The following is a 19,282-nucleotide window of genomic DNA, read 5'->3' as shown; positions in this document are numbered from 1 at the left end:
CTAGAGATTGCAAAGGTCAAATCTTTTAAACATTAACCCCTTGGCAGCCAAATTTTCGGCCAAAAACCGATCAAAAAGCTTGCCCTATATCTAAATACACTTTATGTAAAATTTCAAATGTTTCGACCAAAAATTTGGCTGAGTAATTTGGTAGAGATCGCAGAGGTCAATTTTTTGTAATTTGGACCCATTAACATTTATTGTTTTGGGCTCAAATTAAATTAAAAGTTTGATCCATGTCCAAGTAACCTACATCTAAAATTCACTCTAAATTGGCGAAGGAGTTTGGTAGAGTTTTCAAAGGTCAAATCGTTGAACGTTGCCCCTTTGACAGCCACATTTCTGGCCGAAAACCGTTTAAAAAGATTTTCCCAGTTCTCAATACGACTTATGTCAAATCAAATCTCGAGTCTGTCGACTTGACAGAGTAGTTTGGTAGGGAAATGTATACACACAGACACACACACACAGACAATTTCACTTTTATATATATATATAGATATATGTTTATGAACGTCCAAAATAAAATTACTGAAATCCAAATAACAAATGAAATTATTGAAAGGTGTTTAGTTCTTTCCCACTAGACAGCAGGGGGACTTAGACAAAGTGGAACTAAGAAGTCAGCACCACCGAGGAGGGGTTGTTCTCTGACCTGCAAAATGTGGCTGGGCAGCAGGTATTGGCATTCCCCAGTAAGGCCGCCTATGGTGATTAACAATAAACTAAACTTTTCTCAAAGAGAGAAGTAAGGCCTGGGAGGGCGGACGTCCTAGAACTGCACAAAACTAAGCTCTCAACAGCAAACAACAGGAATCAGATCATTACAGAAATCTTCTAATCTCTGTTTGTTTTTTGGGAGCCGAGGAATCCCAATTAAAATTATTAAAATCTAAATAATAAATTTCAATCTAAAAATATCCAATACATAATAAAACCGATTTTCCTTGTCACCGCTTCCGGTAACACCCCGCAGAAAATTAGAAGATACGTTAGCTGACTATTTATATTAAAAAAAAAAAAATACAAAAAAAAGAGAGAAGGTAAATAAGAAAATTGTATAAATATAATAAACCAAAATAATCGAATAATCATGCTTACAATAGTAGAAAACAGAGAGGGGGGGGGGTCGGATTGATAACGCATGCGCCGTCAACATTAATATAACCTTGATGCACATTGCACAACTCCAGCATTCATCCAGTCCTGTTTTATTTCAAAGAATACAAACAAAAGAAGATTCGATAAAAGTAAGTTTAATATTATTTGAATTAATTTACATTTTTGTAAAAGTGTTTGTATTAACTTTCCAACGATATTACAATGTATTCTCTCATCGAGGTGAGGTAACTTTCTTTTAGGGGAAATGTCGCTAATTGGGAAATTTAATCCCAATTAGCGACAGCCTTTAAATAATGTAATCTGTTAAATGATTTAATTTTGGATGAATTCGGTCGATAAAAGCGTAACTATTTACGTCTTTGCATTTTTTTTAAGTGAGAGAAAACGTAATCACTGTGTAAAATAAAATTTAAAAAAAAAAAGAAAGAAAACTGGTTTGTATTACTGTACACATAGATTCGAAAAAGTTGTCAAAAACAAATATATAACAAATAAATGTTATCAAAGGTGAGATAAGTTACTTTTCTACCAAACTGGATATAATTTTCGTGTTTTTATTCAATGTAACATGTTTATTCAGCTCGAAAAATATAGTGTTTACCGAGGTAATGGAAAATTCAAAATGGCGCCCGACTCTCTCTTTAACACGGTAAGTTTGGGAAAAGGTGCTATAAATAAAAACTAGACAAAATACTGTTAAAAACTCGCTTAATATATGTTACTGTGACATAAGTTGACATATATTCGGCAGGTTTTTAATAGTATTTAATCTAGTTTATTTTTTATAACACCTTTTCCCAAACTTACCGTGTTAAAGAGAGAGTCGGGCGCCATTTTGAATTTCCCAATACATCGGTATACACTGTTTGTATTTCTGCCAAAAACTTTGGAGAGAGGCGACGGATTTTCATGAGATTGGCATCATTTTGAAGCTCGACATCTCGGACGACAAATATCAAAAAAGTGGCACAAAAACATTAATTCTTTCACGCTCAGCTGGGCATTTTTCTACAGAGAGGAGTCGCGTTTTTCGCTGATATTTTTGAAAGTCATCGCTTCTTTTTGATTGTCTAGCTTTAATTTAAACCTATGTCATTTCACTTTTGTTTTCACTTTATTTTCCTCCTTCACAGTAAAAGTTTGAGCCCGCCTGCCTACTACCACTTTTTTTTTTCGCTTGCAATTTTCCTTTTTTTCTTTTTGCTCAACCAACACCCTTACACACACCTCCACTTTCTTTTCTGCCTTTGCATCATTGGTTTGAGCCTGCCTGCCTTCTACAACTTTTTTTATCTCAACACTCACTGCCAAACACCCAGGCAACACTGGGTACCAAGGCTAGTCGATTATATGAAAGGCAAAATGGACACCAGCGTTTGTGTATGTCAGTGGGCATTCCATGCTCTTCTATCAGCGACGTTATCACTTTCAGTCATTGCTAGAGCAAAATTTCAGCCAAGTTAATATGCTGGGCATCATTCGTGGTGGACACAGTCAACACGCGCCTTTGAGAACAGTCATTTGAGGAGCATGATGAATCTACTCATATTGATGTATGGTATGAAAAGAAACTGGAATCTGAAGGAGATATCAATCATACCAGTTATTATAGGTGCCACAGGGCTTATGAAGAAGAACCTGAAGTCCAACCTAACTAATATTCCTGGTGAACCAAGTGCAAAAGAGATCCAGACAATTGCACTTAAGGGAACAATGAGGATACTAAAAAGAGCTCTCGGTTGGTTTCAATAAAAAGCAGGTCAATGTTGGCAGCTGGTTTCGCTGCCCCGTACCCAGCGTTACAATCTTCAAAGGAAGAAAATTAAAAAAAAAAATGGCTTGTCCATGCACACACTATAAGCCCATTGAATATATTAAGGAAACATCGAGATATTCACTTATCTATATATCTATAAAAGTGAACGTGTCTGTCTGTGTGTCTGTGTGTCTGTCTGTCTGTGTACATTTCCCTACGCAATAACTCTGTCAATTTTTAGTCTATAGACTCAAAATTTGAAATACCGGGTACTGAGATTTGGGAAAATCGATGTGACGGGTGTCAGCCAGAAATTTGGCTGTTAAGGGGTCAAATTTCAACGATTTGACCTTTAAGAACTCTACCAAACTCTTCCGACAATTTTGGGTCTAGACACTTGAAATTTTAGATATAGGTTCCTTGAACCTGGATCTAACTTAATAAAGTGATTTGAGCCTGAAACTATGAATTTTAAGGGGTTATAATAGGGGTCAAAGTTTTAAAAAATTAACCATTTTTTTGTTTTTTTGCTTTTTTTGCACAGCATACACCTCCAAACACCCGAGCAACGCCGGGCACCCCTGCTAGTCTATTATATTACTAACCTGGATGCCCGGCTTTGCACAGGTGTTTGGATGTGTGTGTTGAGCAAAAAAACAAAAAAAGTTGTAGCAAGCAGGTAGGTTCGAACCCAGGATGTGAAGATGAAAAAGAAAGTGGAGGTGTGTGTAAGGGTGTTGGTTAAGTTTAAAAAAAAAAAGGGGGGGGGGAATTGCGAGCACAAAACCAAAAAAAAAATAGGAGTAGTTAGCAGGATCAAACCCATAACACACCAGAAGAAAAAGAGGTGAAAAAAATCCCCAAAAAACAAACGGTCTTACCGATGAGCCTACCATGGTTGTGACGTCGCGAGCAGTCGAAATAACGTGTTCTATGCGACGTCAGGGGTTGAATGACTTGCAAAAAATGTCAGTGAAAAAAACCCGACCCTTCCTGTAGAAAAGGGCCCAGTTGTGGGTGAAGGAATTAATGTTTTTGGCTAATTTTTCAATATTTGTCGTCCGAATTGTGGCTTTGTAAAAATATAGGATGCTTTTTTGTGCAAGTCATTTCTTCCTTATCCTCATCAATGATTTTGTAAATCACATTCTAAGTTCATTCCTCGATATACGTGAAGATACACTTCCATTTATGGTACTACTTCAAAGGCCAACAATGACCAAGATTTCTTTGATTTTACTTCTCCATTCATCTGACTTTGAAAGCTCTGTTCATTACCTCATCCTCATCTACTTTTCACATATTTAGGGGACCATAGATTGGAGCTCAGTCGAGCACTTACTATGAAAATGACGGTAGAGCAGAGACAGGCTCAAAACATCTCTTCTATGGGAACGAGATTGCAAAGAAGAGAAAAGGGCATCGCCTACTAGATTGCGAAGTCGGTTTGGAACTCTGTCAAAGCTGGATAGGATGCTCTGAGCAGCTCCTGCCCAGATGTGGCAAGAGTATTTCATCCGTAGACATACTTGGCTCTTATACAGGTAGAGAATTGCATCGGCAGTGAGATATCTACTCTAGCGGTAGAATTATCTCTATTTTTCCAGCAGCTTTGGCAACAGATTTGATATGCGTGCTCCATTTCAGATCAGGAGTGAAGGTCAGATCAAGAAGCTTATCTAACCATGGAGCGTCTGTAGGTTTCTTTGTAGCTTCTACAGATGTGCTTATTCCTTGAATTGTTTATTAGAATTGCAGTCATGGTTTGTAAAGAAATAAAAGCCAAGAAACACAGAGGAGTAGGCTTCATTCGAGGCTACATTTTCATGTGATGCTGTAAATTGACTATCTTCACTATTGCTCACTGCATTGGGCTAATAGCAGAAGTTTCTAACTTGATACATTTTTATCTATTGTAACTTTTTGGCTACTGAATTCACTGCCCTTGTTGGTCTCCCGATTTATTGGAGAGGGACCTATGTTTTCAGTGGCATCCGTGCGTCCGATAGTCCAGGCTATTGCCAGATAACTGTCCATTAGTTTTTCCTGAAATTTTGACACAAATTGTATTTCATTAAATTGATGTGCACAGTTAAAAAAACATTTTATTACAAAAATTCCCGTTGTGCCCCCAGGGGCTCAAAAGAGGTAAAAAATGTCCCAAAATGGCTCAAAATTACACATTTTGCCCCATAACTTTTGATCAATCCATTAGATTTTTTTAAAACTTGGCCAAAATATGGAACCCATTGTTCTTTATATAAACCCAGTACGGGTGACCTTGGCAAAATTCTGGGACTTTTAAGTGCTAAAAATGCTTCTTTTTGTGGCTTTTTTTTCATATTTCTCAACAAAAACTTGATATATCTGACTATATAGTAGTTTTTTCACGGTGGTCAACTTAAATATACATGTGTTAAGGCTTGAAACTGCACTGTTATCCATTTACAGTAGGATTTGGCGTCCCTCGGTGCTCAAAAGGTATAAAAAAAATGTCCCAAAATGGCCAAAAATGACACTTTTTGCCCCATAGCGTTTGATCCATCCATTAGATTTTCCTGAAACTTGATCAAAATGTGGAGGCCATTGTTCTTAATATAAATTCAGTATTGGTGACCCTGGCAAAATTCTGATTCGCATCCCTCTGGGACTTTTAGGGCTAAAAATACATGCCTTTTTGGAGCTCTTTTTTTTCATATTACTCAAGAACTTGATATGTATATAGTAGTTTTCCATGGTGCTGAATTCAAATATACATGTCTTAAGGCGTGAAACTGCATCGTTTGCCCATTTTCACTGGGATTCGGCATTCTCAGGAGCTCACAAAGCGTCACAAATGCCCCAAAATTGCAAAAAATGCAACTTTTTACCCCATAACTTTTGCCCCATCCATTAGATTTTTCTGAAACTTGGTGAAAATGTGAAGGCAATGTTGGAACTTTACACTTCTCACATTCATCATTTCTTCACTATTTTTTGTGGCGTCGTCTCACATGCAGCACCAGAGGGGGACCATGCATGCGTGGCTTGTTATTGATTACTACATAAGGACAAGAGCAGAATCTTTAACTTGAGGATACACCCTATCTATTTCAACAGTTTGGACATTGACAATTTCTTTACATTGGAAAGCCCTTAATGCATCAGTGCATCTGTTCAGCAAGACTTCTGGGAACATCACTTCTTTTTCATAAATTGTGATTTCCATCTTAGTAACCTGATGCCAGAACAAGACATTTACTGGCATCCATTACATGAGCATGAGATAACCAGATCAGTTGGACTGTGTACACCAGACTTATCTGTCACATTATACTAATATATGCTTCATTGACTTGTGATATCATTGGTTAAATGATATTACCTGATGGTGGATAATCACTTGAAATATGATTGCTGACATTCTAAATCTTAGCAAAACACAATTTAGACAATGAAGCATTGTGTACAAAATTGTGTTGTAAGAATCGGCAGATAAGTGAATGCACAATGTATGATGTGTTTAATAGTTTTTTTTTGTAAATTTTAAATCCTTGGAATCAATATCATAGCAGCCGTCCTGTTATTACATGTATATTTCAATCATAGGAAGATGGCATACAGCGCCTAATACTCCTTAATTGTAACCTATCTGGTCCTGGCCCTGTACTGAATAATTTTATTTCCGAGAACTTTTTTTTTTTAAATTCAATTTTCACCTCAAACAAGGCACAGTGCCACTTTGAAGTAGGGGGCTACTATCAGGGACAATTTGCAGGGGCATTATGAAGGGAGATGTGTAGAAAGATGTTTGTTCACATTACACTTGAACTTCTGCGTATCAGTACAGTTGGGAAAGCAGAATCCCGGAAGGGAGTTCCAAAGACTTGCAGTTCTGGGGAAGAAGCTATTGGAGTAAAAGACTTTCTTGCACCTAGGGATCTCTACTGTGAAGGGGTGGGACTTAGTTGCTTGTTGGGGGGGTTGTCATGTCGAGGAGGTACAAGTGTTTGCAGTTCATTAGAACATTCACCATTAAAGTATTTGCAGAACAGGCAGAGGGATGCAACATCTCATCGATGGGACAGAGGCTGAAGCCTAGATGACAGTTCAGGACCTATCTGGTTGGCGACTCTCTTTTGAACCCTGTCCAGGAGTGAGAGACAAGCAGCAGATGCACCAGCCTAAATGTAACAACAGTATTCCATACATGGGCGAATGGTGGCCTTATAGCTTTAATAGAAAACGGGTATATCAATGTTATTATACCGTGCATGTTGGCTTTGGTAGGGTTATTTTAATAACTTATTTTGTGATAGATATCTCAATAACGTTCTTGTTAATTTTTTAATTGAACCAATAAAAAAAAAAAGATCCAAAAACAACGACTAATAAAGATGAGACTAATAGTCCGAAATAAAAATAAAAATTAACATATAATGCTCATCCCAAAAAATGAATTCCAATTAAGGAATAATATATATATATAACGTTCTTGTTGTTGCAAAGAAAACAAGAGTACACAAAACCTCAGCTCACTGCAGCAGCGTTGTCTGGCGGTACTTTCCGTAGACTCGTTTTCACGTCTGTTCCTATCTGCTCCAGTGGCCTGTTTTTATAAAAGACAGTCCTCCAGATTTGCATATGTGCGCAAGAGCACACAAGATTCTGCGAGACTGCATTGTTATATAAGGCCGCAAGTGCTATCTTGGACCCTTTTCAGTATCATGACGCTGCGTCGGCAAAGCGCACGCCAAGGCCATTTAAGAGGTAAGCGTGCGTTCCCACAATTTTTGCCGCAATCGTCTAACATGTAAATCCCCATTCGACCTTTGACTTTAAGAAGATTCTTAACCCTGATCAAGATCTTGATCACAGTAACACATACACTGGTATTCGAAAGTTAATGCCGGTTTGTGGTAAATTCTGAAATTCACTTTGCCAGGCTTTTTTAATCGCTAATTTACTTGGAGCATAGCAGGAGTGAAGCTGTTTTGCTCATACGAGAGGGGGGGGTGTAACTAATTTCATCTTAAGACTAGAAAGTTTGCAAAACAAGAAAAATAAGACATAATAGATATAAATAAATAAAAGAAAAACAAGCTATCTCAATAACATCGCCTAACATGGAAATCCCCATTCGACCTTTGACTTTAAGAAGATTCTTAACCATTATCAAGATGCTGATCACCATAACACATACACTGGTAGTCAAAAGTTAGACATTAATGATCTACATCAACATTTTTTGTGTTCATATTTACTTTTGCCACATTCTGCAAATTTAGTGGAGGTTACCCTTTTCTCTTCCCTGCAACCTCTCCCCCACAGAAGAGACGTTGCAAGCCTGTCTTTGTTTTATCATTATTTCCATGGCAAGTGCTCATCTGGGCTCCAATCTCTGGTCCCCTCTCGCCAATCTTTCACGAAAAACACCCGTCTAGCTGAAACCACTGTCAATAATTTTCCCCACTCTTTATCTGTGCCAAAATCACAATGTAGATTCAATGAACTAAGCTTTTTTTTTTTTTTTTACATAAGCATCACCACATTATCAAGGCCAAGAGGCCACTCAAGGATAAGGGTTAAAGAGTGTACAGTAGAAATTGGACAATATAGTAATCATTAGTAATGAAAATTTGGTAAATTTGATAACTTATATGGAACGGCTCATCAAGAACTTATTTACGTTAGACTTGAACACAACCATATTGTAGTCAGCCGGAAAGCAGGAAAACGGAAGACAATTCCACAGGCGTGCAGTTCTAAGAAAGAAGCTTTGTTCATGGAATCTATGTTTAGGTTTAGGCACAGATAAAGAGTGGGGGAAATTATTGATAGTGTTTACAGCTAGACGAGTATTTCTTGTGAAAGTTTGGCGAGGGGGGACCATAGATTGAAGCTCAGTTGAACACTTTCCATGAAAATAACGATACATCAGAGACAAACTCGCAACATCTCTTCTGTGAGATAGAGGTTGCAAGGAGGAGAAAAGGACATCTCCTACGAGGCTACGAAGTCTATTTTGAACTTTATCAAGGCAGGACAAGTCCTTTCTAGCAGCTCCTGCCCAGATGTGGCAACAGTATTCCATCCTTGGACGTACCTGGCTCTTATATAGATAGAGAATAGCATCAGCAGTGAGATATCACTTTCTTAGAAGTGCTCGCCTGTGGAACTCTCTTCCGTTTGCCTGCTACACACCTGACTACAACTTGCATGCCTTCAAGTCCAACATAAACAAATTCCTGATGAGCCGCCTCCTTAAGTAATCCAATTTACCAAATCTCCAGTACTAATGATTATTACGATATTATCCCATTGATTACTGTACACACAATAACCCTTATCCTCAGGTGGCCTCTGGGCCTTGATAAATAGTGATTCTTATGTAAAACAAACTTACAATGGCTCTTGATAAGGTCAGCAGCTTGTAAATGTCAAGCATCCTGATCAGAGAAATGTGTGTAAGAAGATATATATGAGCAAGTTAATCTAAAAGTGCATGCCTGTGGAACTCCCTTCCGTTTGCCTGCTTCCCAACTGACTACAACTTGTTGTTTTTAAGTCCAACATGAAAAAATTCCTGATGAACCACCCCCTTAAGTAATCCAATTTACTAAATCTCCATTACTAACGATTACTACGATATTATCTCATTGATTACTGTACATGCAATAACCTTTATCCTTAGGTGGCCTCCAAGCCTTGATAAGTGGTGACTCTTATGTAAATAAAAACAAACTTACAATGGCTCTTGGTAAATCTAATCATATTCAGACTCTCTCTCTGTCTAATAATATTTTTCAGTATTAAGACTTATCAGTGGATATTTGGAACTACAATGAAGGAGTTGGCCCCGAGTTTCACAAGAGCACAACCAAACGTCTGCATAGCACTTAGTCACTCATAGTCATCATTTAATATCAAATAATATCATAATGCTCGAATGCAAACAGTGAAACTCTTAAAAAATGTTCATTAGTTTCGGTTCATGAACCTCTTCATTTCGTCTGAACAAACTTATGGGGAACAATTTTAAATGAATCTTTTCACCTCAAAGAGTTAAAAGCATTCCAGATATTTGAAGTAGTTATTACGGCAATGTTGAGTGAAAATTTAATGAAAACTGAAACTTAACAGACCGATAATCGAATCGACCGATCTAATACATGATCGCATAACAGAAACATGTTAGCTATACTGCTATGAATTTAGTTTCTTTTTTTTTTCGTTTATTGATATTCATATTAAAAACCTTTCTTTCTATTTATTTAAAAAGAAAATACAACTTCGTTATATATGAGTCGTGGAACTGCAATCATCTGCAATTGTGTAAGAAGATATATATGAGCATAGCTTTAAGCTCATTCACTATCATATCAAATTATTTACAATATTTACATATGCCAAGAAATCTCTATAGTTTCAACCTGGTACAAACAGAATGCTACAGAGCATGTATGTCTTGCATGACTTCCCGAGAAGTGTTAATTGGGTTTTCTTTGTAAAAGAACACCTCTGTTTTTTCTCTACCATTTGTTGTTAAACCAAAGTGACACTATGTGTAAACACGTGTGATTCGACAGACTATAATTCTTACTTCACACAGCAAACACTTTCCATTATCTGTTGGTAAGCAGCGATCATTTCCATTTCACCAACATCGCTACAACAAGACAAAAATAATTCTAGAAGTGTAAGCCATGTTTCATTTCAGGACAGTTTCTGATGGTTCGTTGTTCTACACAAGTCTTGGAAGGTGACTGGTTTGCAGTAAACAGAACAGTTTCCAATGGTTCGTTGTTCTGCACAAGTCCTGGAAGGTGACTGGTTTGTAGTAGACAGAACAGTTTCCGATGGTTCGTGGTTCTACACAAGTCCTGGGATGTCACTGGTTTGCAGTAGACAAGTTTCTGATGGTTCGTTGTTCTACACAAGTCCTGGGATGTCACTGGTTTGCAGTAGACAACAGTTTCCAATGGTTCGTTGTTCTACACAAGTGTTGTATTATGGGGTTGCTCCCAAGTTGGGAAATCGTAATAGTGCGTAGGACTCCCTGGTTGTGGTACCTAGCAGTTTTAGTTACGTCGGTCGTCCGTAGGTTCACTTGTTTACTAAGTGGTTGTGATGACAACGAGTTAAGACTAGTGAGTTATCTCACCTTAGACTGGCACTTTTTCCTTATCTTGCCTCTCGTCAATTGTCAAAAATGTCATAACAACGTTGAACCTGAAAACAAAGCGGTTGACACTTAGAACAATCAGCCGTAACTTAAAAATATGCATTAAAAGACGTAAGTCACAATTGTGTTTGTTTTTGTATAAAATTATATTTTACAATATAGTTACAATTTAAAACAGATCGTCTTTTTTCTTTTGGTGGTTCTGAAGTTCACAGCGATAGTAAGTTTTCTCACAGTGCTCTGAAAATGACGCTTCAACGATCCGGTCTTCAGCAACACATGCTGTTCCGTGTTTCTTCTCTCTCTGCTCTGCTCCGCTCTGCTGATTCACCGTTTTTATTGGCATTTTGTCGCTTTGTTTTTTCTATCCACGCGTCCTGTCAATCGGTTGATAGATAATAGAACATGCGTTCTTAAGTCACGTTTTGACCTCAGAAGATCATTCGATTTTGTCTTCAACGGAGCGACACGTGAATTACCCACTCATGCCAATATCTGTAATTCCAGAGCTTACGAGGAATGTCACGTTTCTTTGTTTTGTAAACAAAAAAAATCGTCGTCCGATTTCTCTGTTTATGACGTAAGCCCTTCCTCTTTTCAACCGGTAGACAATCGATTATTCGATGCCCACTCTTTTAAATCTTTTTATTAAAGTTTTTTCTTTTCAGTTATGTATGATGGTTCCAGCCATTCATTACATAACACAAGTCCTGGGATGTCACTGGTTTGCAGTAGACAACAGTTTCCGATGGTTCGTGGTTCTACACAAGTCCTGGGATGTCACTGGTTTGCAGTAGACAACAGTTTCCGATGGTTCGTTGTTCTACACAAGTCCTGCGAGGTGACTGATTTGTAGTAGACAGAACAGTTTCTGATGGTTTGTTGTTCTACACAAGTCCTGGGAGGTGACTGGTTTGCAGTAGACAGAACAGTCTTCAATGGTTCGTTGTTCTACACAAGTCCTGGGATGTCACTGGTTTGCAGTAGACAGTTCTCGAGTTGGAATCCAGAGAGCAAAAGATTTTTTCGTATTCTTTCATTCTATCATTCCGCTGTTCTATTATTCTCCTATAATCTGCATTAGTTTGTAATTCATTTACCCCATTTTGTAGTTTTGCTCGTATCTTGTTATTCATACATCCTAACATTTGATTATTCCCAGAATAGTGGTACCATAATATGTTACATCCCACCCATCACTAAAAAATTTCTGGCTGGCGCTTACCTGACGCCCTATTCTGTCAACATGTAAACAATATGTCTTAAAACATATTTATCCTTCTAGAAAAACTTTGAAAATGTAAACCAACAACGAATATCATTATTTCTGGGATTGGCTTACATTTTTTCATTAATTTACATCAATGGATATCGAGATGAGCTATGCATAGTATAGAGGACTTCGATAAAAATGTCTCTTCATTTTAGCACCATCCTGCTGCATTTTCATGTAATGTCTCCGGTAGGTTTTACTTTGTTGAGACATGTCCTGGGACCAGCAACCAGCTCCCCGGGGAATAAACGATATTTCGATATGAAATGATAGGCACATGGACAATTGCTACAGAAAGGTTTACTATTTATGGAGCAATTCTGGTTTCTGATTCGTTGGTAGGTGAACATGAATTAATTTGATTCGTCAGTTCTTAGCAGCATTGTTTATAAATAGAATCTCCTGACTGTGCAGTATCATACCCCATTATAGTGCAAAAATATTGTAACAATAACAATGAGAAAAGAAGTGAAACTAAAATAGCAATGGCAAAATAAATATAAAAAGCATGAATTAACAATGTCTATGAAATAGCCATTTTTATATAGCGAGAAGGGCATATAAAGCAAACGTTAGTAGTTTTTATATTCTCATCAAAAGCAGAGGTTGTATTTGGAAAGATAAATAATTTGCAAAATAGTCGAAATGTCTCAAAGTTAATTGTGTAGAATTTGAAGTTTGAGCTCAGCTTTAAATGACATCAGCAACTGTTTAAGTGAATTAGTTTAGAGTCAAATGACGTCATTATAACATGAGTATGAAATGGAATTGTGCAAATGATGTGCAGTCTTGTATTTGTTCTATTGTATTTTTGAACCGAATAAACATGTTACATTAAATAAAACCACTAAAAAAAATTCTCCAGTTAGGTAGAAGAGTAACTTATCTTGCCTTTGATAACATTTATTTGTTATATATTTGTTTTTTGACAACTTTTTCAAATCTACGTATATAGTAATACAGACCTTTTTTTTTTAAATAGTATTTGCAAGTTAAATTTAAATTTAACAATATCTATTTTGGTTGGTTGTTCCACTAAAAACTTACATGCAAAAGCTGTTTATTCTTGTTTTTATTTTGTTCTTTTCTCTTTGTCTTCTTTCAACTTTCCCCGTCCTAGCATGGAAAATGATAAAGTAAGTTGTAGATGTTTTATATATAATAAATATATATCCATAATTACAATACACATTTTTAATAACCTTAAATGAAACTGAATATTGAAAAACTTTTGCATAATGCATTCAATGTATAATTCATTATAAGACTTGTTAAGGTGATCTACAATGATTACTTTTTAAAAAAAATAAATGCATATTCTTGTTTAAAGTAAGTTGTAGATGTTTTATATATAATAAATATATATCCATAATTACTCTCAACATTTCTAATAACCTTAAATGAAACTAAATATTATGAAAGGCGTAGCATAGACATTAAAAAAATAAATGCATATTCTTGTTTAAAGTAAGTTGTAGATGTTTTATATATAATAAATATATATACATAATTACTCTCAACATTTCTAATAACCTTAAATGAAGCTAAATATTATGAAAGGCATAGCATAGACATTAAAAAAATAAATGCATATTCTTGTTTAAAGTAAGTTGTAGATGTTTTATGTATAATAAATATATATACATAATTACTCTCAACATTTCTAATAACCTTAAATGAAGCTAAATATTATGAAAGGCGTAGCATAGACATTAAAAAATAAATGCTTAATCTTGTTTAAAGTAAGTTGTAGATGTTTTATATATAATAAATATATATATCCATAATTACTCTCAACATTTCGAATAACCTTAAATGAAGCTAAATATGAAAGGCGTAGCATAGACATTAAAAAAATAAATGCATAATCTTGTTTAAAGTAAATTGTAAATGTTTTATATATAAGAAATATATATAAATAATTACTCTCAACATTTCTAATAACCTTAAAGTAAACTAAATATTATGAAAAGTGTAGCACAGACATTTAAAAAATAAATGCATATTCTTGTTTAAAGTAAGTTGTAGATGTTTTATATATAATAAATATATATATACATAATTACTCTCAACATTTCTAATAACCTTAAATAAAACTAAATATTATGAAAGGCGTAGCATAGACATTAAAAAAATAAATGCATATTCTTGTTTAAAGTAGGTTGTAAATGTTTTATATATAATAAATATATATAAATAATTACTCTCAACATTTCTAATAACCTTAAATGAAGCTAAATATTATGAAAGGCGTAGCATAGTAAATTAAAAAAATAAATGCATATTTGTATCCATCATTTGTAATTTTGAAAATTTTATTGTGTAATGAAGTTTTAAGTATATATATTATTCCTTAATTGGAATTCATTTTTTTTTTTTTTTTTTTTGAGATGAGCATTATATATATTAATTTATTTTTATTTCGGACTACTAGTCTCATCTTTATTAGTTGTTGTTTTTCATCTTTTATTGGTTTGTTTATTCACAATGGCCTTCGTCAGGTGGTAACCGCGATGGATAGGAACTTCGAATCTCCTAACTGCATTCTCAGCCATCACTGCCATCCGTAGTTGTTGTCGTCTCACCACATTTTTGGCCAATTAACCTCTGGCATGCTTTGGGTGGGATTGAAACCGCTATCTTCAGACAATGTTCATCTGGAACTGTAGAGACTCAACATCTCTATCAACTGCGCCATGGGCCCCGAATGCAGTTAGGAGATTCGAAGTTCCTATCCGTCGCAGTTACCACCTGACGAAGGCCAGAGGAATTAGTTGGCCGAAACGTTGTGAATAAACAAAGCAATAAAAAATGAAAAACAACAACTAATAAAGATGAGACTAGTAGTCCGAAATAAAAATAAATTGAAGTTTTAAGTGTTTAAATCTTGTATCCACCATTTGTAAATTGGAAAGATTTAATATGTTATTACATTAAATTGTAATGAAGTGTTTTAAATGCTTTAATCTTCACAAATTGGCATATCAGTATGCTTAGTTTATAGGCAAGTTAATAAAGGATAATAATAAATTATTCATTACTAAGATGGCATTATTTTCAGTTCGTATTTAAAGAATGTAGGAATATAAGTTTTACATAAATGATAAACGCTCAATTTCATCAAATTTGAATTTATTTCCTGTCAGTAATTCAGTAAAGAAAGTATAAATGTATGAAATATTTAAAAATAATCTTGGAAAATTTAATTTACGATTTTCAATTTTATTTACATTATATAATCTATTTTTAATTAAAGTAATTATTACTAAAGTATTACAATAAATAATAACTAGTTAAGTAATACGATAAGTAAATAAAAGCTAATTAAATATTACAATAAGTAAATAATGACTAGTTAAGTATTATGATAAGTAAATAATGACTAGTTAAGTATTACGATGAGTAAATAATAGCTAATTAAATATTACAATTAGTAAATAATGACTAGTTAAGTATTACGATACATAGATAATGCCTACTTTAGTATTACAATAATTAAATCATGCCTGGTTTAGTATTATGATAATTAAATAATCTTTAGTTAAGTATAATAATAATTAAATAGACCCTAGCTAAGTATTATGAAAATTTAAATAATTACTAGTTAAATGTTTTAATAATTAAATGATAGTTAAGTATTATCTGCCAACAAAATATTAAATCGATTAATGAACTAAGTAAGTCACAAAAAATATTCTTGTTTGAGGTAATCGTTTGGTCAATATGTAAATGAACTTTAGAATAAATGTAAAAAATAAATGTAAAAAATAAATGTAAAAGTGTTTTATTAAATGAAATCTCTTCTTTATTGCAGGGATAATGGATGAACCTGAAAGGATTTTATGTATATATATATATGGAAAATAATATTTCTATTTTGTTGACAATGGAACCATATTTTAGAAAGATTTAATTTAAAAATGCAAATAAAACAATAGAAAAACCTGATGCTCATAAAGTGTGTAGGTTATCATTTTCATGTTCTTCAACATTAAAAGAGGAAAAACCTAATCAGTATTTTCATGAATGTGCAATTTACGAAAGAATAGAAACATCCCGAGAAATGCCTTATAATGATGAAGTTTGACTCAGCTTTTTGGAAACATCAGTTGAAAATTCAGGTACATGTTTATGACAACAACTGTATATGCATATTTTGAGTAAAGTTTAATGTCTTCACATGGAACAAAAAAGTAGAGTATTTGAGGCAAGCATTTATTTCATCTGCTGGTGTTGATTGAAGAATAACGGGTAACATTTGTCTGAAATCTCCTGCAAGCAATATTACTGCATTCCCAAATGGTCTGAAATTGCCACGCAAATCTTGCAAGGATCGACCAAGAGCCTCAAGTGATTTTTTGCGTACCATTGTGCATTCATCCTAAACAATAAGTTTGCATTTTTGCAATATTTTTCCCCATATTGGATGTTTTGGAGATGTCGAACATGAGATTTTTGAAAAATTGAATGTTTTAAAGTAGAATAAATAATTCTTCTACTTGGCAGAAAGTTCGCAGGTATTCCTCATGCAGCAAGGGCTAAGGCTATGTCATTTCGTTACCAAAACACTGATGAAAAATCTTCCGTTTGTGGATCAGCATTCTCTTGAAATTCAAAAGAAAAAAGGTGAAAAACTTTATGCACGTAAAATGTGTCTCAACGTCTCTCTCCGTTTTCACATATCTCTTTATCTTTCTATCCCCACGCCTCCTTCTCTCTTTCACATTTTTTCTCTCTCCTTTCTCTCTCTGTCTCTCTCTCAGTCTCTTTCTCTAGCTAGTTTGCGCTTTCATCCTCTTTCTCTCTCTCTATCACTCTCTCTATCTCTCTCTTTTCCTCTTACTCAAAATCCCTTTCTCTCCCCCTTTATATTTGTATGATGTATTACTCCATCAAAATTCACTTAAAAACTGCACAATCGAACAAGTTCACATGATAAAGAATTTTAAAAAATCTACATAGAAAATATATCTGTTGAACCAAGTTCAAGAGTGATTATACGATTCCATTTAAAGTGATGATTATAATCTTTAAAAAAAATCTCTTTGTTAAAATGTGCATCTCAATATTTTCACTGCATATGTGGACAACAAAAACTAGTTAAAAACCTTATTTATATGAATGTCTTGCTACAGTAAAATTCACTTCAAAACTGCACAATTTAACAAACATACATAATGAATCTACCTGGAGAAACCAAGTCCAAGTGATGGTTAGAATCTCTTTGTTAAAATGTATAAGATAGTTAGTGATTGTGTCACTTCCAGTAAAATGTCGCACCCCCAGCATGAACAAAATGATGACAGAATTAAAAAAAATAAAAAACCGTATATTTGTGAAGTGTGCAGCTCAACATTCTCAACGAAATTAAAATTAGAAAACCACATACGAACACACACTGGTGAAAAACCTTTCCCATGTGAAGTGTGTGGCTCAACGTTTTCACAAAACCATTATTTAAAAATCCACATGCGCTCACACACTGGTGAACGGCCTTATTCATGTGAAGTGTGCGGCTCTACATTTACTGTAAAACACGCTCTAACCCTGCATATACGAACTCACACTGGTGAAAAACCTTATTCTTGTGAAGTTTGTGGCTCAGCATTTTCAACAAGATCCAAATTAAATTACCACATGCGAATACACACGGGTGAAAAACCGTACGCATGTGAAGTGTGTGATTCAACGTTTTCACGAAAGCAGCATCTTAACTACCACATGCTGACACACACTGGTGACAAACCTTACGCTTGTCAAGTGTGTGGTTCAACGTTTCAAAGGAAATATACTTTAATGGTACATATGCGTTCACACACTGGTGAAAAACCTTATTCTTGTAGAAAGTGTGGCTTAGAATTTTCCAAAAAAGAACATTTTAATATCCACATGTTGACTCATAGTGAAAGACCTTATGCTTGTAAAGTATGCAGCTCGAGATTTTCAATAAAATCCGCTTTAAAACTGCATATGAGGATACACATTGGTGAAAAGGCTTACGTGTGTGAAATGTGTGGTTCAGCATTCTCAATGGAATCCATATTAAAAAGCCACATACGAACGTCACACCAAATTCCTGCCTCAGCAGACGTCAACTACTAAGCTTGGTGAAAATTCAGTGGTAACACACTGGATAACACAATAGAACAATATGGAATTGTCTTCTGTTTTCCTGCTTTCCGGCTGACTACAATATGGTTGTGTTCAAGTCTAACGTAAACAAGTTCTTGATGAGCCGTTCTATATAAGTTATCAAATTTACCAAATTTTCATTACTAATGATTACTATATTGTCCAATGTCTACTGTACACTCTTTAACCCTTATCCTTGAGTGGCCTCTTGGCCTTGATAAGTGGTGATGCCTATGTAAAAAAAAAAAAATATGACAACCCAGCAACCTGAGCACCTGAAAGAAGAGGAGTATTCTAAAAAGGAACTGAAAACAAGACTGGAACAATGGCAACAAGATAAGAGAACAGGTAAGTTCATGGAAGAACTGAACCAGAGCTACATCGACAAGGAGGCTTCTTTGGCCAAAATCAAAGTGTAGTATCTGTTCTTCAGATGCTGCACTTCCATTTCTTGTTCTCTTGCGGTGGAGGATCAGTCCTTCAAGACTGAGACAATTTTTTATTTTTGTACCTTTTCTCCACGTTAAAAAACGACCCTGGTGTCTAACTCTGTCCCGTGGGGAGGCATTGTAAATAGGTACATTGACAAGGAGGCTTCACTACTATGACTTAAAAGTGACAATTTTCTGTTCAATGAAGAACAATTATAGCTGCAAAGACTAAGGCTTACTCACGAATGGGTTTAAGAAAATGGCTGGTCTACAAAAATCTGACCCATGCAGATTCTGTCACTCGGCTGTTGAAAACCCAAAACACCTAATGTCTGGATGCAAGATCCTTCTAGCCAATGGTCATTACACTGCCTGCCACAACAAAGTGTGTACATACATACACT

General features: G+C 35.1%; 1 protein-coding gene across 1 annotated transcript in view; it reads left to right on the top strand.

Annotated features, from left to right (window-relative positions):
- Window positions 1–1,141: 1,141 nt before the first annotated feature.
- LOC145270157 (uncharacterized) overlaps window positions 1,142–19,282 on the top strand; it is a 75,588-nt gene continuing 57,447 nt past the window's right edge. The window contains exons 1-2 of the mRNA XM_080125770.1: window positions 1,142–1,250; window positions 16,130–18,414. Of these exons, the coding sequence (XP_079981896.1) occupies window positions 17,548–18,414 (867 nt within the window). The 5' untranslated portion in view covers window positions 1,142–1,250; window positions 16,130–17,547. The remainder of the gene's footprint in view (window positions 1,251–16,129; window positions 18,415–19,282) is intronic.

This window comes from Euprymna scolopes, chromosome 46, assembly GCF_053919585.1.
Source record: "Euprymna scolopes isolate OS-2025 chromosome 46, ASM5391958v1, whole genome shotgun sequence".
NCBI lineage: Eukaryota > Metazoa > Mollusca > Cephalopoda > Sepiida > Sepiolidae > Euprymna > Euprymna scolopes.
This window is presented reverse-complemented; position numbering and strand designations above follow the sequence as displayed.